Source organism: Mytilus trossulus, chromosome 1, assembly GCF_036588685.1.
Source record: "Mytilus trossulus isolate FHL-02 chromosome 1, PNRI_Mtr1.1.1.hap1, whole genome shotgun sequence".
Lineage (NCBI taxonomy): Eukaryota > Metazoa > Mollusca > Bivalvia > Mytilida > Mytilidae > Mytilus > Mytilus trossulus.
In genome coordinates, this window is record NC_086373.1 from 103,428,269 (window position 1) to 103,452,940 (window position 24,672).

The window sequence follows — 24,672 nt, forward strand, 5'->3', positions numbered from 1 at the left end:
TTCCGATTTAAAAAATATGAAATGCTGTCGCTGAAGTCCCTAACAAGTCGAAAACATTTTTTTTCTTTCAATTATAGCAGCATTACTTACAGTGGCAGCTGAGGGTGAAACAAACATTTTTTTTTCTTCTCACAATCAAAAACAAATTATTTTTTTCTTCAGATTATCCATCATGACATTTCTGTTTATTTAATCTGTGTCAGATTAGTGCATGGTCCAGGACAACACCAAACATTATTCGCATCAGCATCAAAACAATAGCACGATTCCGATTAATTAATAAATTAATTAATTCGGCTACGGTAAGATCTGCAGTTACGTACGTTGCTCTGTACTTTAAAGTTTTAACGTTGAGAGACGTTTTTTCTTTAAGAAAACAGGCAGAAGTAAATGTAAAACGTTTATTGTATAAAGTTTGCATAATATTCTAACATATTTTTTTATATATTTTTGATTTTTTTTGGTACGGTTTTCCGTACCTGCAGTTAAAAATGGTACGGTCGGAACCGTACCAACCGTACCGTGTGCTACGGCAGTGGGTTTATTGTCCCTTTAACCAGCCAGAGTATCTGTGTATGGTGTATTTATCTACCGTGCAAGGGTTGTGTAGCCAGTCAAGGTCGTTAAATGTATCTCTGGCTCCATTGACAGACTACCATAATATATTCGAAAGCGGATCCCGGATTTTGAAAAAAAAGAATGTGAAAGGACGTAAAGACAACATTACAAATTGGACTAGTGTACATGCAACATTCAATCTATTTCTTGTGTGACAGTTTACTGACTGTCAAACCCGTGTTCAATTTATTATTTTGATAGTGCCTTGAAGATAGCTGAGTAAAATAAATATTTTTTTAAACAAGATATATACATGTAGGGAGCTCTATTTTTACCAACCCGCTCATGAACAGATTCATTTTTTCTTATATTTACTTCCTGAATGACACGACTCTAGAAATGTTTGCCACTGGACATCAATTTAAAAATTAAATAGAATCAGACAGTCATGCTCGAGCAAATAACATTGAGAACGGAACTTTATAGCAAGATATATACTATAGTGTATACAGATTGTATTTGAACACATACGAGGGTCTTGAATATTGTCTTATAGTTGTAAGTAATTTTTCTGTAGTCTTCATATTTTTCCCCATTATTCTATATTCTTTGTTTTCTTGGTGTCTATTTTATTTACTTTTTTGGCCCTTTGTTGTGCACTTTTTGTCCATATATATTCTCTCTTCTTCTATATAAATCCTATTCAAACCCAAATAAACATACACAATCAAAATGTTCAACTCAAAACCCCAGTTGACTTGTCATCCATGGAGTTTTTCTCAACCGTTGAGAATATAACAAATGCTAAACGAGTCCGTTTAAAAAAAAGATGTGGTTTGATTGCCAATGAGAAAACTCTCGATAAGAGACCATATGACACAGAAATTAACAACTATACATGTAGGTCACCGTACGGCCTTCAACAATGAGCACAGCCCATACTGCATAGTCGGCTATAAAAGGAGAAAAAGTCTAGGAGTCCATTGCTGATATTACATATATATAAGATTAATGTATCACGTATACGTCTGATGCTTAATTGTTGGGACTCTGCTGGAAGGCAAAATATTTAGCTCTTTACTGACTAGTATTTAACAACTGAAACTAGATAAGTTAAAGTCTAAGTTATGAAATTCAAGGAATCTATACATGCTATAACAGCAAATTTGAACGGAACCAAAACGAAAATTAGTAAAATAATAAGTATACAACTTGCATTTCAGCATTTTAATATTGGTAATTATTAATGATGTAATGCGTAAATAAGTTATCCTACACAGTGGAACAAATGGGAAGCCAAAGTACGTTAATGTCTGAATTAATCTTCTGCAAAAACAATGTCATTTTGTTTATTTTATCTGGTTAAATCTTCTGACATCAGACTCGGACTTCTTTAGAACTGAATTTTAAATGTGCGTATTGTTGTGCGTTTACTTTTCTACATTGGCTAGAGGTATAGGGGGAGGGTTGAGATCTCATAAACATGTTTAACCCCGCCGCATTTTTGCACCTGTCCCAAGTCAGGAGCCTCTGGTCTTTGTTAGTCTTGTATTATTTTAATTTTAGTCTCTTGTGTACAATTTGGAAATTAGTATGGCGTTCATTATCACTGAACTAGTATATATTTGTTTAGGGGCCAGCTGAAGGACGCCTTCGGGTGCGGGAGTTTCTCGCTACATTGAAGACCTGTTGGTGACCTTCTGCTGCAATTTTTCTATGGTCGGGTTGCTATCTCTTTGACACATTCCCCATTTCCATTTTCAATTTTATTTCAATAAACTGACTTAAATAAAATTCAAGCAAGTTAAACTGTAAGCTTGCCGCCGTTGATACCCCCGCCGAAATATTTCGGTTCACAGGAAGTTGTTGAGAAATGAATCTGAAAACGCACCACACGGTACAACTTACTTGCATAAACTCTGTAACCAAATTGATAGATACGAAAAAGATAGATATGGAAAAAAAAATACTTAAATAAATGTTTAATTTACATGTAATGCATCTTTGTTTAAAAAAACGTTTGAATTGGCTGATCTTTTTGTAAAGCATGCTATTTTGACGGTTACGGATTCAGACTCATTAAGGATGCATTTCTTTCTAACACAAACGATGCAAACGGCTAAGCTCGCACATGTTTTGATCATTTCTTTTAAACATACGTTTGCAATTTTTTCAGAAACTTTGACAAACTATGCAAACGCTAAATATACTTCTACAGTCTGCATTTGTTTCTAACTTCAACCTGATTAAACGAAGTATTTGTTTCTACGTTTGTAAAAAAGTCTGGTTACCAACAACATTTGCATGCATTACTGAAAATTCAAACAGGGTCATTAAAGATTTATCAAAAGATGTATTTGTTTCTACTCGTGTAGCGTTTAGAAAACAGTAACACACGCGACGTTTACAAAATTCTTGTTAGAAAGAAATGCGGCCTAAGAAAAATCTTTTTAGAATCACAAGAAGTTCTGATAGGTCGTAAAATAAACTTCCCATCACTTTATTCTTTTCACATGTCAATTTAAAAAAAAAAATTCTCAACGATGTCATAATTGAAAGCACGAGGAAGGCTGACCAAAATGTTCAACTTGCGGCTAGTGATTGACAGGTATGATTATATCTTGGGGCTCTTGTGGGGAGCGTGGTGTCGGACGGAAAAAAGATTTCCAGTATTCATATATATATAAATGTCGATCTGATGTGGAAAATTGTGAGTTTTTTTTAATAGCACAAAGAAAAAGACGTCAGAAGAGTTAGAAGAGTAACAATGTGTAACTATAAACGTATTACTCGTTTATAATCTACGAGACTGATCAGATCGAAGTTTGATAAAAAAAAAACCAAAAAAACATTCAATATCAAACCTTCTTGGTTGGAATAAACATGTTCAATGTATACCTGCAAATATGTCTTAATAAATTAAATTGTGTATTTAAATTATCTCTGTTGAATACAATACAATTTATTACATGTATCTATGATATCCTCCATAAATAAATATCTGCACAGGTAAAGTTAAATTCGGATCAACAGATTGATTTACGACCTTCCGCTTGTCCATGTTGTATTGCAAAAATATCACAGCAGCAGGTGTTACTCACAGTAGACAAGTGTCAAATCAGTATGACATTATGTCGGATTACGGCATCTGCAGTAATTAAGACCCTGTTTTTACTGTTTTTACAGGAACTGATTTATCTTAACATGACAATAAAGAAGAATTTTGTAAGGTGAACATATTTGTAGTACTGCAAAGTTACCACGTGCATTTTCCTGTTCATTGGTCACATTTAAATAGATTATTCTTTATTGAACTAAATTCGATATTTAAATTGCAAGTAACTTTAATATCAAAACCACCGATTTTTATTTCTCGACTGAAAAGGGTAATAAGACGGTTATTTTTATCTGACTGTAAACAGTGTATATAATCACAACGATCTATTAAAAACCGCTGCTCACAGATAACGGATTATACAACGATCTATTAATAACCGTCGCTCACGCATCACTGGTTCTATCACTGACTCAATACACACCAGTTTAATCGGACAAACGGATAATTCCCTGAGACACGGAAAATCTCCGGAGAACCGCAAAATATTCTATAAAACGGAAAATTTACGATAAACCTCTATTTTATATCCGTTCCGCGGAGATTTGCCAAAAATCGCGGTCATTTGCCAAATAGGTCTACCAGTGAGGTAAACCACGAATTCATATGTTTAACAAATTAAAAATTTCTATACGCTTTGTACACAGAAATGGGCAAATCACGAATTCAAATATCCACGAAAATGTAAGTTTTCCTCAATCCACGTAAATAAATGAATCCACAGTACTTGTTTTAATCCTTACTTGAAGTTCTTCTTTCACACGTCTTTCTTCTTCCATATTCATTCTTTTCTCATGTTTTTTGTAATACTTTCTTTTAGCTGCCTGTAAGTTGAACCATGTGTAAGAGAATGCCTTCACATGAGGCAACAGAGCCTCGATAAATGGGTGGAATTCATCCTGAAAGCATAAACAATCATGCATGAGATTTTTTTCAGTATTATTTTGTTATTACATGTACACTATACAGTTAATATTTATAAGGTCTAACCATAGTGATCAGTGGCGACTCATTTCTGATTGAATTAATTCTTGAGTCTCATTACTTTTTGCAGATTTTGACAAGAGCATAAGGTTCCCACATAGATTTTTAAAATTAGACACATCGCTTTCTGCAATGAGTACATAATATATATAAATTTGCAGTGACCAGACCGAGTTGATTCTGATGACTACACAATATACAAACTCAACAATGCTATGCTCTCTGTTGCATACAATGTATACATGTACATGTATATGTGCCAATAGTAAAATGTAAATTATCAAACTGGTTCCAAAAAATATAATCCCCAAATCTTAATACTGCATGATATCCTTAACCAGGGTCTTGCATTCAGATTAAATACCTATAATACATGTATGTATCATCATAAAAAAAAATATGTACTATTTACTCAGTATGAAACCCATTGACATTTAGCATTTTCAGGCAAAACATTAATAGGACAGAAAGATTATATTTTCCTGGTTAAGACATTCAGGTTTGACAAATATGACGTAATATTAGGTGTTTATGGATTATAATTTTAGGAACCAGGTTAAGTGGTGTATATTTTACCATAATATATATGGTGAGTGGCCCATCAAAATTTTAGCTTTAAAGATTTATAATTAAGTGGAGTCTAGTATTTCATAGCTTTGTTAGCAATTTTAATGCAGACGTTGCAACTTTTAAGGCAGCCAATTTACTGCTTTGTCAATATTGTTGCCTATAATATGGTATTTTTTACGCCTGTCCATAGTCAGGAGCCTCTGGCCTTTGTTAGTCTTGTATGAATTTCAATTTCTTGTGTAAAAATTGGAGTTTAGTATGACATCCATTATCACTGAACTAGTATAAATATTTATTCAGGGGCCAGCTGAAGGGTGCCTCCGGGTGCAGGAGTTTCTCGCTGCATTGAAGACCTATTCGTGACCTTCTGCCTGTTCTATGGTGGGGTTATTGTCTCTTTGACACATTCCCCATTTCCATTCAATTTTAAACATGTACTAAGACTTATTGCTCTTGTCAAGCTAGTCACATAGTAGATTTCAAAATCAAGCAAAGCAACAAAAAAAGACAAATGGATAGATGAATTGGTGTTTTCATTCCAATGACAAATTTTACATGGATTTCAGGACAAGAATTCAAACTTAGTGATATTACACAAGTATCACCCCTGCTTTGAACTAAGACGCCTATTTTGGACCCATTCATTGATCTCTAACATGTCTTAGTCAATGATTATTTGCTCTTTTTCCTAGACACTTATTGATAAAGGGGAAAACAGTTAATATTTTGTTTGCTATGACCAGGGATCCAGAATATCTTAGAAACAAGGTAAGCATTCCAGATGAACAAGAAAAATCTGGGTAGTAATCAACAAGTTAGAATTGAAGTCATTTTCTATCAATTAATTTGATCAGGAACAAATTTGGTTAAAAGACATTAAGATAGAAAGAGGTTTATCTTGATAATGAAAATACTCTGATAATGGAATACAGCAATAATTTATACACATTATCGCTATTTGTCCGCCATTACTCGATATCACACAGGTTCCCGTAAAGTTTTGACGTCATAAAACAAAATATGTGACGCCACAATGGAAAAGTGATTGTTGTTGACGTCAAAACTTCAAGCGGCCGGGTCAACCGGGATTAGCGATAAGGTGTATTGCATGTTCAGCCAGAAGCACTAGAGAAATGTGTGTAGAACTGTCATTATCAAGAAAATAGTCAAACCTTTTGAGAGTATAGGCTGAGTCTTTAAAAATTTATTATCAAAGGAAAAATCTTTTGGAAAGGAACTTTACTGAATGTTCAATTAATAACCAGAAAAAAAGATTTTGCACAAATGCTGGCAAAGGTCAAATATTCAATATTTTCTCTTACTTAAGGGGCATAAGGCAACAAAGTAGAGTTACTTTCAATTTAATATTTTGTTTAAAATTGGATTTTCATGTGTAATGGGTAATTTAAGTTCATGGCTATACAAGTAAGTGACTTTTTTTATGTTTATGCATGGAATTTCTTTTTTTGGAGTACTTTTTTGCTATTTTTCATGGGTGTAAGCGGCTCAAATCTAATCATTCGCTTGGTACTTAAAATTCTCTATTTGAAGACTAGGTACGACTTTTTCGTTCACGATATGAAGCATCCGTCAAACAAACACCATTGATTAAATATGAATGTGGTAATAACGACCAGTAATTCATTTCGAAAGGAGAAAATGCACGTCAAGACACGAACACTGACTTTTCCGAGTATCCGCCATTTTGAAAAATAATCCCTCAACATTCTATCATTTTTCAAAGAAAACACAATTAAAATCACTACTTTTAACTCTATCTAAGAATCACTGCAATGTAAAATAAAGAGTGAATTTCAAAAATTGACAAAACTATGCGATCTTCAGCGAAAAAAACCAATTCACACATGCAGAGGCGCAGTATCATCTTACCATGGTCATCTTTTTCTAACTTTCATATCCGAAAAGTTAAGTTTGATCTCTTCACATGTGTTAGCTGATCCGTGCAATTTAAATATAGTTTGTTACATCAATGATGTTTTCGCACTGTTTATTTTCTTCCTCTGGTACAATTTCTGGGAAGTTGGCCAAACTTTTCTGACCCCAGTTCTCCTCTAATCAACTATGGCGTAGTATGTCTGAGACGGGACTATTGTTGTTGTCGGCTTCCATATATGGAACTAAGCGAATCACTCCTCCTTTGAAAACCAATCATTTTGTGTATTCAAATATGTCAAATCTGATTGACAGACAATTTCAAAACAAATAAATATCGAATACACAAATCTTTTAAATTAACTTTATTCCTCATTGTAACAAGTTTGAGACACCATTTTTCTTACACCGTCTCAGAAACAAAGCCTACTCGCTTTTGTTGTGTATTTTTTTTTTATCTTTATCGATATATAATATACATAAAAGGCAAAATAACCTGATAATTAATTAAATGACTTAACATTTTTTAAGTAGTTGGATTCATTAAAGTTCATGTTCTGTTTTTTTTTTTTTTTTTTTTTTTTTTTTTATCTTTTTCAGCACATTAGTGCACCGTCAAGTTTACAAAATGTAAGCGTTTATGCTAGTTTCCCAAATACAGACTGAAATAAATCAAAAACGCTAGTTGGCGCGATGCCCCCCCCTTTTTTTTTAGCCGACAAATACGTAATTCTAAAAATTTGTAGTAAATATTCCCTTATACTTAAAAACGTATTTCAAATATTTTCACTTTCGTTTAACGTGCTTTTGCTCTTGTACATGCGATAATACCATCATAATATAGTTCAGTGAGTATATTTGTTATCCATTTCAGTAGTCAGTTTACAGTGGAAAAGGGGAATAGAGAGGCAGCAAGCTTAATTATAGAGATACAAAGCAAAAAATAACTTACAAAAACTCATTGGACTGTTTTGGTCATGCTTGATTAATTTGTAGATCTTGTCTTGCTGGTCACCTTTTCAAAGTTTTATTTAAGGTTATACCCGGCTTACCTATCGATTATATTTAAAGATATAAGGCAAAAACGCAAAACAAAAGAGAGAGAGAGAGAGAGAAAAAAAAATTAACCGTCATTAAAGGCCAATTACTCTAATAAAACTAGTCGGACAATTTCGGCTATGATGACTATTTTTATATCAAGTCTTGCTGGTTTTTTTTGCGATTAAAATCTCCCTCTGTCTGTTAAGATTTTTAGGATAATAGGAAAAAGGCCTAAAAAATGGCGAAAACTCGTAATCTAAGGCCAATTATAATTTAATGCACAATAGGTAGCCTTCTAAATTCACGTTTTCATGCATTTTAATATTTCGACAAGGATATCAGTTACCATATCCACTGAAGAACCGGTCACTGAAAACTCTCTACACAAATACCAAGTAGTAGGTCGTGACTGGGTGGATTTTTTTTAAGTCATGTCAATTGTTTCCAAGGGATTGTACTAAATTTTAAATCAGCTCCTTTTATTCGAGAATGACCAAATGTACCTAATGGTGTTAACATGCACGTATCTTTCAAAGTTGGCTTCAAATGCAACAGCCTATCACAAATTATGAGTGGTCAAGGCTTTCGTGATAGCTGTCGATCGGCACCAATGCATTGTTCACGATTTTTATCAAGTATAGTCTGAAAGGTATTGAAGCCACTCAATTGACCAAACTCTGCAGGTACAAAATGATCTGCATGAAGGATCTGTAGTTAATATTCATTTGAAATAAATATGGTGGTCACTGATTGATTAATTTTCAAATCACTATTCCTTTGAATAGACCACAAAAAAAAACTCCACACCTAATATGAAATTCATTGCACGGTGAATGGAAAACATTCAACAATGATTAGTCATTTTCTGCTGCTTGTGTAGCATATGCAGACTTGTAGACTTTATGTTTTCTTTTTCTCTGTTATAAAGATTTCACAAAATAAGTTTCACCGGTTTATACTTCTTCCTCTTTGTTAGACAGTTCCCTTTTTAAGACCAACTGCATGAGGACCTACCGAGAAGTCATAACTGGATATTTTTACATATACATTTCTACATATGAAAACCTGTACATTTTTTTCATATAAACGCAGAGAAAGAACCAAGTATTTTAAGAGATTAAATTTTTTATGCCAACTCGGCAGATTAACCTTGAGAATCAAAGCAACACTTTGTAAATTTGGTGCGTCCGATGCGCTTTTCTGGATCAACGTCCAAAAGGAACGCTCGAAATGTTTTTTTTTATATATCAAATCTATGGATTTATAAATACTTGTATTTGAAGAACTTGGAGACCAACAGGTCTTGGATTCATAAACAGAAAAACCAAAACGATCTCATGTTAACTTTGTCTGATGGAGTTTCTATATTACATTCAATTTTTTATCTATATTTCATTTCGACCTGTGGTCTCTTTATTAAAGTAGGAATTTACCCTGCCATTCAAGAACAAGTTTATAAAATACTATTTATAAACCGTCGATACTTTATGAGAACAAGGCATCTGGACCAAATTTATTTTGAGCGAAATATAAACAAACCAACTCCAGTTCTGAATTTGTAGAAACAATGAATAATGATAGATGAGCCTTCTCAAACCTTCGTCGCTTGATTCTGAGTGAATGATACAATGGCTTCAATTACACGTAGTGTGATACTAGTAAACCACATCAGTTAGCCAGTTACAGTTACATATACAACAAAGACCCTAAAGGATGTTGAAAATTAACATTAATTTCCGTTTCCACAACACGTGTATCTGGGATTATCTAAGACAAGACAATTTGAAATGTCATAAAATTAAAACAATGGAGAGCATAAAAAACAAAAGTTAGAAAACAGGTTTTAAAGAAAGTCATTTCAGAGTCTCTAAAGACAGACAACACATTACATTTCGAATAGTTGACTGTTGAAAGAATGGACAACGAATCATCGCGTTTTCTCATCCATGCGAAGTTGGAACAGAACGTGTATAACAGGAAAGTTGGATAATTGGCTTTCACATTACATGTAGTACATTTTATCTCTATTTAATGTAATTCTTACAACAAAAGTGTAAGCTTCATAACGCCCCATTACATTTAGATCGTCTAATGATGATGATATTCGAGGGCAGAAACGGTCAGTAGATATATCATCGTTATTTTCCACAATATTGTCAATTCTTGTATGGTCATATGTTCCGAGGCTTTGAGTCTTATACTTCAATTTGATATTGTAAGCTTATAATTGTGGTAAATTTTTAACCAAAAAACAACATTTCAATGACTTGTTCGAAAGTGTCATCTGTAAGTGTTTTTTTTTTCAAATAGAGGATGGTATGTTTTGAAAATGAGAACAAAATGTGTTAAAAATCTGAAGTGAAACACAACGGCCTGATTAAGATAAAAACAATAAACAAAAATAAAACTTATATATTACTATATGGAGCACATATAATGACTCACTGCTGAAATCCAATGCATAATTAATGAGAGGTCGTCCTTTGCGATTTTCTGAATTTGAAGGTGGCTGAAATTAATTCAGCAGTTTCTAAGGAGATTTTTTTAACTTGAGTAAGCAAACTAGATGAACAAATTGTGAAAAATTTCTTTAAAGGGCAATAACTTAAGGGGTCAATTGACAATTTTGGACATTCAAACTTTTTTGTAGATCTTACTTTGCTGAACATTAATAATATTCAATTTAATAACCAAAAACTGCAAAATTTCCTCAAAATTACCAATTTAGCGGCAGCAACCCTGCAATAGGTTGTTAGATTCATATGAAAATTTCATGACTGATAGAAATTGACTAACCTAATTAACATTTGCTCTAAATGCTTTAGTGTTTGAGATATAAGCAATAAACTGCATTTTACCCAGATTTTCTATTTTTAGCCATGGCGGCCATGTTTTTGACGAAACAATAATAAAACAAAAAGTTTATTCTAAATACTATAAGGACGATCCAGCTTTAAGTTTTGTTGAAATTGGATGAGTAGTTTCAGAGAAGATTTTTTAAAGTTAGAAAACATGATAATCAAATTATGAGGATCAATTGACAAGTTTGGTCGTACAAACTTCTTTGTAGATCTTTTTTTGCCGAATTTTACTGCTGTTTACAGTTATCTTTATCATGAATAATATTCAAGATAATAACCAATAACTGTAAATTTCCTTAAATTGCCAATCTAGTGGCAGCAACACAACAATGGGTTATTAATACATCTGAACAATTCAGGGCTGGTAGAACTTCACCTTTAAAACAGTTTCACCCCTGACAAATTTGTTCTATAATTCTGTGGTTTTTTATAATATAAGCAAAAAAAATGGCAGCTATGTTTTTTGACGAAACAGAAAATAAAACACAAAGCTTATTCTAGATACCCTAAGGACAATTCAGCTTAAGTCTTGTTGGAATTGGTTCAGTAGTTTCAGAGGAGAAGATGGTTGAAATAGTTTACACCGGAATATGTATGGACAACAACTCGAGATAATCTGGGTAATGAATTTTAAAAAAAATATGCTTCCTCATGAAAGGCTAGATCACTTATCTTCTTTGGTCGATTCTTATTTCCAGGTGATGTAAAAAGTTTATACCTTCTCATATTCAAAATGAAATGCGATATAATTGCCAATGAGACAACTTTCCACCAGAGACCAAGTGATGTGAAAGCAAATAGCATTTGCATGCAGTTCGTCGTCCTTCTTTCTCCAGCAAGAAACAAAAAAAAATTAAATCAGTTTCAGCTAGTCAAAGTTATTTAAAAAAAAACCATAATTTTAAAATTTGTAAACGAATGCTGTCGTCTTGGAAATACATGCAAAAGTGAAATGGTAAAGGATCAAGCTATTAAATGTGATAAAATAAAAAAAGTAATGAAAATTTGTATTGTGTGCTTGAGGTTGTGAAGGATGCTCCACTTTTGTCCTTATTTATTAAAAAAAAAGTGCATGTACAGAAGAGTCTTTTGTATACGTTTATTACGTTTGAGTGTGGCTTTAATTAAACTTATTGAATGAAGTCACGTTACATCACGAAATGTCCTCCAAGCTTGATCCCCAGACGAAAGAATACCTAATGTGGCCTTTAGTTGCAGTATTATATTTAAGTCATAATGAGGTGCTGATCAAATCCTCAAATGTATATCATGATGCACTTTTCAACTTATATTTGTTATAGTACAATGATTGTTCGTATTCTCTCTGTTCTTTTCCATTGTAAGTCAATGTGTGGTGTCTGATAATAAGCTTGTTAGCACTAGACAGGAACGAGCCGTGAATCATATGGTTATTTTGTTTCACTTTGATCATATATTTTTGATATTTTGCCTTCCAAATATAATTTACTAAAAGATAAAAATACTAATGCAAAGAAACTGGAATATGGAACGAAATAACAAAATATCTTTAATGGAGGAATCAAACCTGAGTGTAAGTTTGGTAAAGTAATAGCATTAGTGTTCATGTGAAGAGCAGGTAACAAATTCGTGGGAGCACATTTTAATTAGATGGACCAATCTTTATATATTGACTTCCTTGCAGCAAATAGTCCATAGAACCATGGTTCTCGGTAGATTTTTGTGTTGTTGCATGGATGTGACAACATATATCCTACATGCTTTAGATATATTTCATTCATTTGCTATATAACGTGACTCTATCTGTGGACAAACACCCAATATAAGTGTTATTTGCAATGTCTTCACAATTTAGCTACGCGGATTGTAAAAAGAAGTGTTGTTCAAATATACAACTCAGTTTGCTCAAAGAAGACTATAATTTCGTGTTACAGCGGAAATATGCAAGAATTGCATAACACATAAATTATGGGCATTTCAAACAAATATTTAATTTCACACAGAATTAAAGATAATTTCATAAAACATAGCACAATATTAAAGTATCGTAAAGATCAAAGATGTTTGTAGATAATATGATTGATAGATTGTTGATTGCTTAACGTCCAGTGGCAAATGTTTCATGCATGTTCTGGACGAGAACAAATTAACAATAAATACAATAGATATGTAATGTAACAAAGCACGGCTGTCCGAGATGAAGGTAGAGATAGTTTTACACTGGAAAATGAGAGTATATCGGATAAGGACAGAAATGTTGCCTTCCATTATGCCACCCACGGACTTTCCCCCCAGTCACCCTTGGGGTGTAAAGGTTATAAAATGTTAATAATTGTGTGCAATGTATAATGAAATGGTTCTAACCCCTTTATTACTTTTGCAAATAAATTTAAGATTTCCAATACTCAAATATGACGATTAAAACCACATCTTATATTGAAGAGATTACACTAAGACCAGGGTTTTGATAACATGAAGGATACATATAGAAACATGCTGAAGTTCAAAGGTGGAAATTCATAACTGCACGGAAACAGGATAACATGTTGTTCAGCTATAAATATACCGGGAACCCATTATTATTGTAGGAGATAATAAAGTTACTTGTATTTATTCATATAGTTAATATTTATCTATGAATTGATGGTCTTCCACCGTATGTTTGTTGTCGCCAAACACTGTGAATGTTTAACAACTAAATGACATTATTCCAAGTATTCAATAGATATAAAATAATGGTTATAAAAGAACTTACCGGAGAAAAGTTTTCCATGGGTACATTCCTGTCCGGGGGTCGAAGAAACCCGGAATGGGGGTCACGAATGCACATCATAACCCACTTAACCTCCTACCCCGCTAACAAACAGCACATTTAACCAGACACTGACTTACATCCGTAATAAAGATAGATTGTTTCTAATGAGAACGGGGTTATGACCTCTGTTTTGTTTGATCTTCTGATGCAGCCGTTGATCAATTTATAGCTTGCATATTCTTCCCAATAATTAAATATATGGCTTATGCTGACCTCAAATTAATATATACATGTTTCGAATTGGTATATTAATTAGCGCTTGTGCCATCAAGGAATATATGCATCTACTGCATGTCAGAGCTACAGACGACTTGTGGTTGCTGTAGTCGAAATTAAGGACACTTTTTATTAGGCCACAATACCAGTACAGTACATGTATTATTTTTAGATCAATTGATAGACAATTCATTTGTTTTAAAAATAGTATAATTCAAATTTTTGATTAAACTAAATCATGTTTAAAACAGTAGGCTAAGTTATTATAAATCAGTTTGGACATAGAGAAACAAACAACACAGAACATTCCCAATATATCATTTACAATATTATAGTATGGCATGGCAATTGTAGAGAAACCTACCAGTAGTAATCGAGGATAAGTTCTTATAAGTGATCGCTAGTGTTCAAGTGCAGATCATGTGAAGGACCAATATTCATCAAAGCATATATCAAATGGACCGGTTTTTTTCTTATTTATATCATCTTATTTATACTTCGGAGTTTCGTGTGATGCACCATTTCCGCTGTAGATGGACCGTTTTTTCCTAATGTTATCTTATTTATACTTCGGAGTTTCGTGTGATGCTCCATTTTCGCTGTAGATGGACCGGTTTTTCCAGTGTTATCTTATTTATACTTCGGAGTTTCGTGTGATGCTCCATTTTCGCTGAAGTAGTAAGCATTTTTGTTTTAAAGCCAGCTGAAGTCCGACTCCGGGTGCGTGATTTTCTCACTGTGTTGAAGACCCATTGGTGGTCTTTCTGCTCTTTGGTCGGGTCGTTGTCTCATTGTCCCATTTCCAGTTTCTAGGTCAATTTTATTATTTATAAGAGATAACAATTAAAAAAATAAAAATAAATCGCTAGATCACTCCCATATTTATACGTAAAAGAACAAGTATTCACTATTTGGAGTGGCCTCAGGTAATAATATTTATCCGTGTCTTCTATAATTTACAAGAAAAACCAGGAAATACGCATTTAGTACCTCCGACCACCGGACAACAGTTAAACATTTACGGGAATTCATTGCTGATCAGGAAATACTATAAATTCTTCGTTTATTTTATTTTTTTCACTTGTCATTATCATATTTTTTTGTGGCTTGTCCTGTATCAATTTCTGCTTTCACTCAGTCTTTTGCAATGTGTTCATGGGTAGAAAAGTAATTAAACAACACAAGTTTGTGCTTCAATTGTACCAAACTTATTTATCATTACAACTCACAGTCATATGAAACATTTGCCAGTGGATGTAAATAAACAAAACTCTACTAGATTAGTAAATCTATACCTTATTATTAAAGTCAAGTAAAACTTCTTTTAACGACTTTGTACCACCAACAAGAGTTGATTTTGAGGTGTAAATACGGCCATATTTGTCGATTTGTTATAATGAATCTTTTGAAAGCGAAATAGTATAGGTAGGGCTATTTACGGCAAGTAATTGTGTCTTTTTCAATATGAACATTTCCCTAGTAAACAAGCTTTGTAAAATAGCCTAAAATATATACAGTTTTAGATAAGAGATATCATTTATTTCCAAAACAAACCCTATTAGGTACCAACAAGTTTACAAAAATTATTAACATAACAAAAATTCGTATACCTGAATAAAAAAAAAACCCAACGCAATATGTAACATAAATAATTAAATAACGTAAACATATATATGTACCATAGTATTAGTGTGTCACGGTTGACCAATTAGTTAAACCACCACTGTATCCTTATACGGAAGTAAAAAAGAAACAAAAAAAGAAGAAAGACTATTATATAATATTGGAGTGTTTGTCCAATTATTTCAGGTGGTAAAGTTTTTCATACAGTGTATATATCTCCCAATTGATACGACATTCCCGTGCTTGAATTTCCTATTATGATTTTCTGGATAGAAGTTTGTTGCTCACAAAGATGCTATAAATCAAGAGTGATTGGTGGTGAAAGTGAAATCATCCGTCTTCGTAAATTTTACGGACGCCACTACGAGTTGGTTGACCGTTATGGAATAACCGTTTTACAAATGATATCGGATATGTTTCTTATGTCGTAACTACAATCTGTTCCCTTTTCACGAATGTGGCCTAGCTACCGTATAAGATTATTTACCGAGTTTGTAATAACATGAGTAACACGACGAGTGCCACATGTGAAGCAGGATCTGTTTACCCTATATGTGTTCTATTGTTGTCTGTTTGTCCTTTTCATTTTTAGCCATGGCGTTGTCATTTTATGAGCGTCACTGATGAGTCTTATGTTGACGAAACGCGCGTCTGGCGTACTAAATTATAATCCTGGTACATTTGATAACTATTATTTTCAATTTATGAGTTTGACTGTTCCTCTGGTATCGTCCGTCCCTCTTTTATCAAGGGAATGGTAAGTTATAAAGTGGAAATTTCACAATTTGCACAAATACCGCAAGTACATAAAACAAAATTAAACTAGATTTTGGCAGAATCCTGATCATCTGCTTTTGCTATATATATTGTTAGTATAAAGGTGTAATGTTGACTGCAAAAAAAAACTAATTCCATTTATTTGTAAAATACTGGGGAAAAATGTGTTAACTCTAACCCATCTGTATATCTTAATCCTGACTACTAAAAAGATAAGTTCAATAATCAGTTATTAATACAATAGTGGATAATAAAATATTCCTGAAATCTGCATCCGATATTATCTCTAAATCATAAGGCGTTTGATAAGGTTATTGATATATAGCTGTCTAAACCAATTTTTGACTTTGACTATCTCTAAATAAAATGTAAATACAAAGAAAATTGATTCATTTTTTCAGTAAAAAAAATGGAAAATAATAAACTTTCATTTCAAATTTTCCTCTGTCACCGTCTTTTGATCATACATAAGCGTATGTCTAAGTTCCATAAAAGCTTATTTCGTCGACTGCACCTATTAAGTGATAACTGCATACACACCTTAACTAATATGCAATTCATACCATTTAAAACACTGTTGAGATTGGAGCTTAAGGATTTACTGGTGGAGCTGATGGTTCCTCCCGACTGACAGGGTTCCATAAATCGAAAATGACGACATTCATGTCGGTTGCTATCGCTATTTTAGGATAACAGTTAGATTTCTTTACAAGTGCTATTTCTCTTGGGTTGTACAAATCTTTGTCTAGTTTTAAGGCGGTAACAAACTGTCGATCTTTGACTGAGATTGTCTGAATTCTATTTGCCTTTGTATCTGTTACCAGAACATTTCCCAGTCCATCTAGAGCTGTGCCAATTGGTTCTTTCAGCGGGTAGTCAAGTGTACCCTGGTAAGCCCCCAAGATGAAACCATCCGTCTTCATGAAAAGCAGTCGTTTTTTCTTCCAGTCACAAACGATAATTTTGCCATCTTCTGTTACATCAACTGACCTTGGATAATCAAATAAGGGATTTCCCATCCCATCTAAAGCAACCTCCATCTGCACAATACCCTGGGAATTAATAATGTGGATAGAAGGAACATTAATAAATGGCCGACAAGTACCACAAACCAAAGTATGACCGTTCTTGTCATGGGCAAGACAACAATAGCCACATCGTGTTACTATACTTCTGGAAACTTCTATCTTGTCAAGGATACGGACGAACAGAATTCGTTTATCCGTAGGTATAGTGACCGCACACGTGTGAATGTTGCTGGGGTTTGTGTTATTTATATATGCAATATCCCATGGCTCTCCACCTGCCGGTACTACAGTTGTACTAACTAAAGCTCCCTTTTCAGTGAAAAGTTTTAATTTATGATTCCATCTATCTACCATCAGTATATGGTCATCGCCAACCCAGGTCATTCCTGAAAAAGAAAGAACAAAATTGCACACGCTGAAATGTCTCGCGTGTCTTACTTATCATTGAATTTCTGCTTAAAGTCTTTAATATAACATGAAGATTTTACTACAAGTTGCATATAAAATTAACATTGTCAACGCTAGAATGATAATGATAAACATTCCATACACCGAATACAATTTCATAAAACACGCTAAACCGTTCGTAATTGTCCATTTGATATGTTCCGGCAGAGTTTAGTGTAATGTCCATTTCACTGAAGTGGCATATGTTATTGTTTATGGGCCAGATGAAGCCTCCCTCTGGGTGCGGGATTTCTCGCTGCTTTGAACACCTATTGGTGGTCTTGTGCCGTTTCTGTCGTTTTCTGCTTGCTCATTGACCGGATTGATATCATGAATTCAACCTAATTTCATTCCAACAAAATATGATTCACTTAAATAATCCAGCTTAGAAATTAATAACGAAATTGAATACCTACCAACTGCTATCCCTGATCGACGATCCTCGGCAGACTGACTTTTAAATTGTTGTACATAGTCGCCATACTCATAGAAACTATCTGGTTCTGTTGGGAAATGTGTCGTTCTATTATCTACTGCCTCACAACTGTATGCATTCATATTGTCTGGAATCGGTGTTGCCGTACATTGACTCGTCAGTGATCGGGTGTCAATGTCAGATTCACAGAATATAGTGGACGGATGATTATCTGTATATTCTGTTTCAGTTTCCTGAGCATTTTCATTCGTATCTACATACTTAACAGCTGTACCAATTGGGTTAGAAGATTCGGTAACTGGTGATTGTGTTAATTGACTCGTTGGTAGATGAGGGTCGCTGTCCTGTAACTCTGATGAGCCAGTGTGCGAGTTTTCATCTAAATCCGATGGTGTAGCTCCATCCGTATTTTGATAGTTTAGTGTGGTCTCGTTCGAAGTCGAAGGATCTATGCTTATGGTGCCCGTTTCACGTGCACATGGAAGCGCTGGATAAACCATAAGCTCGTCTATATTACACAGATTTGATGTTCTATCCGATTCCTCTGTAATATTTTTACCTGCCAATCTTAAGTTAGCCAGTTGAAAATCAAATATGTCTTTCAATCGTGATTCATCTGGTAAAAACTGTACGGTGTCACATTCATCGATCTCCGTTATTTCGGGTTTTAAACGTGACACTTCTTTCTTAACCGATTCATATAAACGCAGATTGGAAATGTTTGCATGTGCTTTACCTATAACGCTAAATAGATCAGCATGGCATGCGAATCTTTGACAAATAGATTTGTTTTGCTTGATATGTTTGTCCATTTTTTGTTCTAAGTTTGAATAATGTTTCTGAACATAGTCTTGAAACATTTTTTCCTGTTCAATTAGATACTGTAATATTTTCGTTTTTAAATTGTAGTAAAAAGCTGAAACTGTTGTTGAAATTTCGCATTTTTCTTTGAATATACTCTGCTGTTGCTTTACGAAATTTGTATATGAATCGGTGACATTCCTTGTTGATTTTGCAAGATCCTTTTCTACTTTGGCTCTAAATGTGTTGATAATTTCGTCAATATTGTCATCCCGAACTGTTACAACGGACACACACCCTTTGTGTTTATGAGTTATGCATTTGTCACATAAAACACATTCACATATCTGACAAAATGATGTATATGGCTGATCATGGTGATCTTCACACAATTCTACACCACCTTTCATTATACCCAATAGAACTCGTATTACTGCATCCGATTGTTTTTGAGACGGTCCCTCAAATTCACACCTAGGACAGGTAACTACTCCACTCTCTTGATATTCTAATTGACTAATACATGCCGCACAAAAGGAATGAAAACACGACAATTGTTCTGGATTTGTACACTGCTTATTGCATACTCCACACTTCACAAAGTCTTTAGGGTAATACACTTCCATTAACGACAAAGGTAAACTTGCAAAACCTGGGAATACCTGGATATGTTATGTAAACAAAATACTAAATAAACAAAGTCGGACTTCTCAGCTTATTTTCCGAGTTTCAATATAAAGTAGGATGAATAGCCTACTTACACATGTAGTATGTGTTTTCTTGTGAATAACGGGACCAACTCTTTAGTTACTTTAGACACTTGACCTTTATTATTAATTATCCAATTATTTGTTGTCATACTCTGATTGTCATATAAGTAAAACATGATAATTGTGAAAAATAAAAATAATAACAAAAAAGAAATTAAAAAAAAACGTATTTTATTACATAATTTTATATAGGTGAATAGCTAAGGTCCTCCAATTAAGTTCATTAAGATAAAGGGAAGTCTTAATGTGCAGTCAAAATGTAAGATGTTCTTATCCATTCGTGGAAACCCATCATAGATACCAGAAATATAACATGGCGCGCTATACACGCGTTTCGTCTACATAAAACCAGAAGTCCATTACTAGACTAGAAATGAACTTCTGATAAAACTTACAAAAGAGAGACGAAAGATACCCCCAAAAAAAAGGTTTTACCACAAATATCACATCAAGGAGGGACGAAAGATACCGGAGGGACATTCAATCACTTAACGTTATCAATGTTTTTTTTATAATGAGGTCATGTTCAGATGAACCACTAAAGACAGACATGTACACCTTACAATCATTAAGTACACCAAATATAGGTGACCTGTTGCTTATAGTATCGATCAGTATCTGGTAGACTGATAAAATTACGACCATTGACCAATGAACCATTGAAAATCAGATCAATGATCATCAATGTCAGAAAATACATGCCAGTCAGACATATTCACCTTACAATTATTACATTCACCAACTAAAGCTGACCTATAACTTTAAGAATTTGAAAAACGGAGACCGAAACACAAAATTTTAAAATTAATCAAGCATGGAACCATGAAAATGAGATCAAGGTCATGTGAGACTGGGTAGAATGACGTGCATACCTTACAATCATTGTATCATTGAGTCAAGTTTCATTCTAAATATAGTTTACCAACTACCTATAGTAACGAAAAACATAGAACATTAAAAATTACTAATGAACCACGAAAATGAGGTCATGATACCTGCCAGACTGACATTTACATATTACAATCAAATATGATTGACCCATTGCTTACAATACTTAAAAAATAGATCAATTTAGTCTTAATGTGCATGGTTTTTTGTCGAGCCTGCAACTTTTGTTGCAGAAAGCTCGACATAGGGATAGTGATCCGGCGGCGGCGGCTACGGCTACGGCGGCGTCGGTGTTAGCTAACTTCTTAAAAGCTTTATATTTTAGAAGCTGGAACACCTGGATGTTTCATACTTTGTATATAGATGCCTCATGTTACGAAGTTTCCGTCAGTTACATGTCATATGTCCTTGACCTCATGTTCATGGTTCAGTGACCACTTGAAAAAAAGTTCAGTTTTTTTTGTAATGTTGAATTTTCTCTTATTATAAGTAATATGATTATTATATTTGGTATGTGCGTACCTTGCAAGGTCCTCATGCCCGTCAGACAGTTTTCACTTGACCTCGACCTCATTTTATTGATCAGTGATCAAGGTTAAGTTTTGGTGGTCAAGTCCATATCTCAGATACTATAAGCAATAGGGCTAGTATATTCGGCGTATGGAAGGACTGTAAGGTGTACATGTCCAACTGGTAGGTGTCATCTGACCTTGACCTCATTTTCATGGTTCAGTGGTTAGTCAAGTTTTTGTGTTTTGGTCTGTTTCTCTTATACTTTATGCAATAGGTCTACTAAATTTGTTGTATGGAATGCTTGTAAGTTGTACATGTCTAGCGGCCAGATGTCATTTGACCTTGACCTCATTTTCATGGTTCAGTGGTTATAGTTAAGTTTTTGTGTTTTGGTCTGTTTTTCTTATACTTTATGCAATAGGTCGACTATATTTGTTGTATGGAATGATTGTAAGGTGTATATGTCTAGCGGGCAGATGTCATTTGACCTTGATCTCATTTTCATGGTTCAGTGGTTATAGTTAAGTTTTTGAGTTTTGGTCTTTTTATCTAGTACTATATACCAAAGGTCAACTATATTTGGTGAAAAGAAATATTCTATGATCTATATGTCAGTCCCGCACGTTTTATTTGACCATGACCTTAATTTCATGGTTCATTGCACAATGTTCAGTTTTGTGCTTTGGTCTATTTTTCTTTAACTATAAGTAAAAGGTCAACTATATTTAATGTGAGGAAGCATTGTTAGCTGTACATGTCTGCCTGGCATGGTTCATCTGACCTTGACCTCATTTTCGTGGTTCATTGGTATTTGTTTAGCTATATTGGTTAATGTTAAGTTTATGTGACAGTTGTAATAAAGCTTTATACTTAGGACTATCAACATAATATCAATGATTAGTAAAGAAGGCGAGACATTTCAGTGTGTGCACTCTTGTTTTATTAGCTTTCAACTATCTTTCTATAGGTGCGGGTTCTCTCAAATCTGTATTTAGTGTCTTTTTGTTGTTGGGATGTACAATGTATTACCCGGCCTCGTCCTCTCTTGTTTTTGTTTGTTTGATGTATTTTTATTTGTATCCATCTAATAAGCCTTTTTCAACTGAATTTTTAATCTGTTAATGTTTGTTCTTTATTTGTTGTACTGTTCCACCACTATTCAAGGTTAGGCCTTTTTCTTTTTTTAAACAATACACAAAAACTTAACATTGATTAATGAATCATGAAAATGAGGTCAAGGTTAGATGAAACCCACAAGACTGACATGTACCCATTACAGTAATTCCATACAACACATATAATTATCCTACTGCTTATAGTATTAGAGAAACTGACCTATTCGCGTAACTTTAACCTTGATCACTGATCCATGCAATGAGGGCGAGGTAAGGTGAATCCTGTCTGACGGACATGCATGTAGACGTTGCAAAAAGTAATCACAAAATACTGAACTCCGAGGAAAACTCAAAACGGAGAGTCCTTAACAACCTATATGCCAAATATAGTTATCATGTTGCTCATAAGTGAGAAGCTCGTATTGCAAAAAAACATGTTTTTCAAGCAGTCACTGAACTATGAAAATGAGACCAAGGACAACAAATTGAAGTTTTTAACGACCTTGACTGGCTTTACAGCCCTTGCACGATCGGTGGGTAATTTTACATACCACAGAAGGATACAAGATATGAAGCATTCAGGACTTCCTTCTGATCTTAAAGTTTTATAAAAAAAAAAATTACGCTACCACCGCCGTCGCCACTGCCGCACTTGTTTCACTTGTCTCTCATTTATTAAAACAATCTATAACTATAGTAACAAACCAAGAGGTCTCCAATAAATAATATGAGGGAAGCTCAATCAGACCTGCAGCGCAGATCATAACTTCGTTTTCATTTTTTTCCTGCTACATATTGTGTCTTCAGATTAACTTTAGATTGAAACCATCATATGTAAAGAAAAGTTTAAATTGAATTACATTTTTTTATCTGAGCGTTTAAGTTAAATGACTGCTTCATTTGATTACGAAGATAATTATGTTCCTGATCATCAAAGTATTCCCGAAAAAGGTCGGCAATAAAAACAATTTTGGTAGCAGCACATGATAAAACGTAAATGTTACAGTTTGTGAACAAGATTAAAACTGATTACGGAAACATAATAAATCATTGTAAGAGATGTGTTAGTTACACTTCAGGATTTAAAATAAGACGTATATATATAAACTATAATATGTACATTGTTATATTTTACGCAATATTATAGGTTTCAACCTTTGTTTTAATATCAATACCTCATTAAACAGTTTATAAATTTTGAACAGAGCGTGCATAACTGTCCCGACTGGACAAATTGCTGGTTAATGTAGATGTAGGATAAACGTCTATGAGACGGCAACACATAGACAAAAAATAAACAAAAGACATCATGAAATCAACGAGGATAAATAAAAATTTTGAAATTTGTAAATTGATAAAGTAAAAATTCAAAGTTAAATTGATACAGGCTTTGCATGTTTGCATCCAGTTGACAGGGTGAAGTATTAGAAGGTCAAGTAATAAAAATAATTTGAAATCTCGACTTAAGCAGGTGAAAATTAACAAAAAAAAGTATTGTTTCAAACTAATTTTTTTTCTCAAATATTCCAATGTATGACCATTAAAAAAGGTATTGCAAACTTCTGATTGAAGATTTAGTCTTGGTAATATCATTTTTTTAAAACACATTGTTACATATTGCAGATGAAAATTAAAATATCCCAGTGTATCTATCTTTGTTCATATTTAAAGTGCACAGCTCGTATTTGTAAAATTATGTTATTGCTTCAAATATGCTTTTCATGAACATGTTAGTAGAAACAGAGAGGTCGCGTACATCTGACTGGCAGTCAGCAATTTTGTGTTAACATGAGTTTGATTGAAATGTTCAATTTCTGGAATACGGTGTTTCTACCGTAAGATATATAGTTGCCTAAAATGTATTAGGCACAATTTTCGGAAATTTCAGTACTTGACCAGCTGTTTTAATTGAGAACCACTGATGAGTTTTATGTAGACAAAACCCAAGTCTGTCATACAAAATTATAAGCCTGAAATCTTTGATGATTTTTTAACCACTTTGAACCATCAGTTCACCTGCAACATACTAGAAGCATGACGACAGTGTGATTCCACACATTTAAACTCCTGGATTTAGCTATGTTTCAAGGGGAAAGTATACATAAACAAGAATGTGTCCTAAGTACACTGATGCCCCACTCGCACTATCATTTTCTATGTTCAGTTGACCGTGAAATTTGGGTACAAACTCTAATTAGGCATTAAAATTAGAAAGAGCATATCATAGGGAACATGTGTACTA

The 24,672-nt window shown here is 33.7% G+C and overlaps 2 protein-coding genes across 6 annotated transcripts in view; both read right to left on the reverse strand.

Moving 5' to 3' along the window:
• LOC134694649 (nuclear factor 1 X-type-like) overlaps positions 1 to 13,904 on the reverse strand; it is a 41,780-nt gene extending 27,876 nt beyond the window's left edge. For 3 of the 5 annotated variants that reach the window (XM_063555701.1, XM_063555720.1, XM_063555693.1), the window contains exons 1-2: positions 13,757 to 13,904; positions 4,417 to 4,572 (exon numbers count right to left, since the gene is read on the reverse strand). In XM_063555701.1, the coding sequence (XP_063411771.1) occupies positions 4,417 to 4,572; positions 13,757 to 13,834 (234 nt within the window). In that variant the 5' untranslated portion in view covers positions 13,835 to 13,904. Of the gene's footprint in view, positions 1 to 4,416; positions 4,573 to 7,117; positions 7,365 to 13,756 lie in introns of those variants that run through there. The other 2 variants (XM_063555715.1, XM_063555708.1) reach the window with 1 other exon arrangement.
• A 1,721-nt stretch (positions 13,905 to 15,625) lies between these two features.
• On the reverse strand, positions 15,626 to 19,814 carry LOC134694684 (uncharacterized). Its single transcript, XM_063555731.1, has 2 exons — positions 18,324 to 19,814; positions 15,626 to 17,846 (listed from the first exon to the last, which is right to left on the reverse strand). The coding sequence occupies exons 1-2, from the start codon at positions 19,768 to 19,770 to the stop codon at positions 17,023 to 17,025; spliced, it is 2,271 nt and encodes a 756-aa protein (XP_063411801.1). The 5' UTR covers positions 19,771 to 19,814; the 3' UTR covers positions 15,626 to 17,022.
• Positions 19,815 to 24,672: the final 4,858 nt, after the last annotated feature.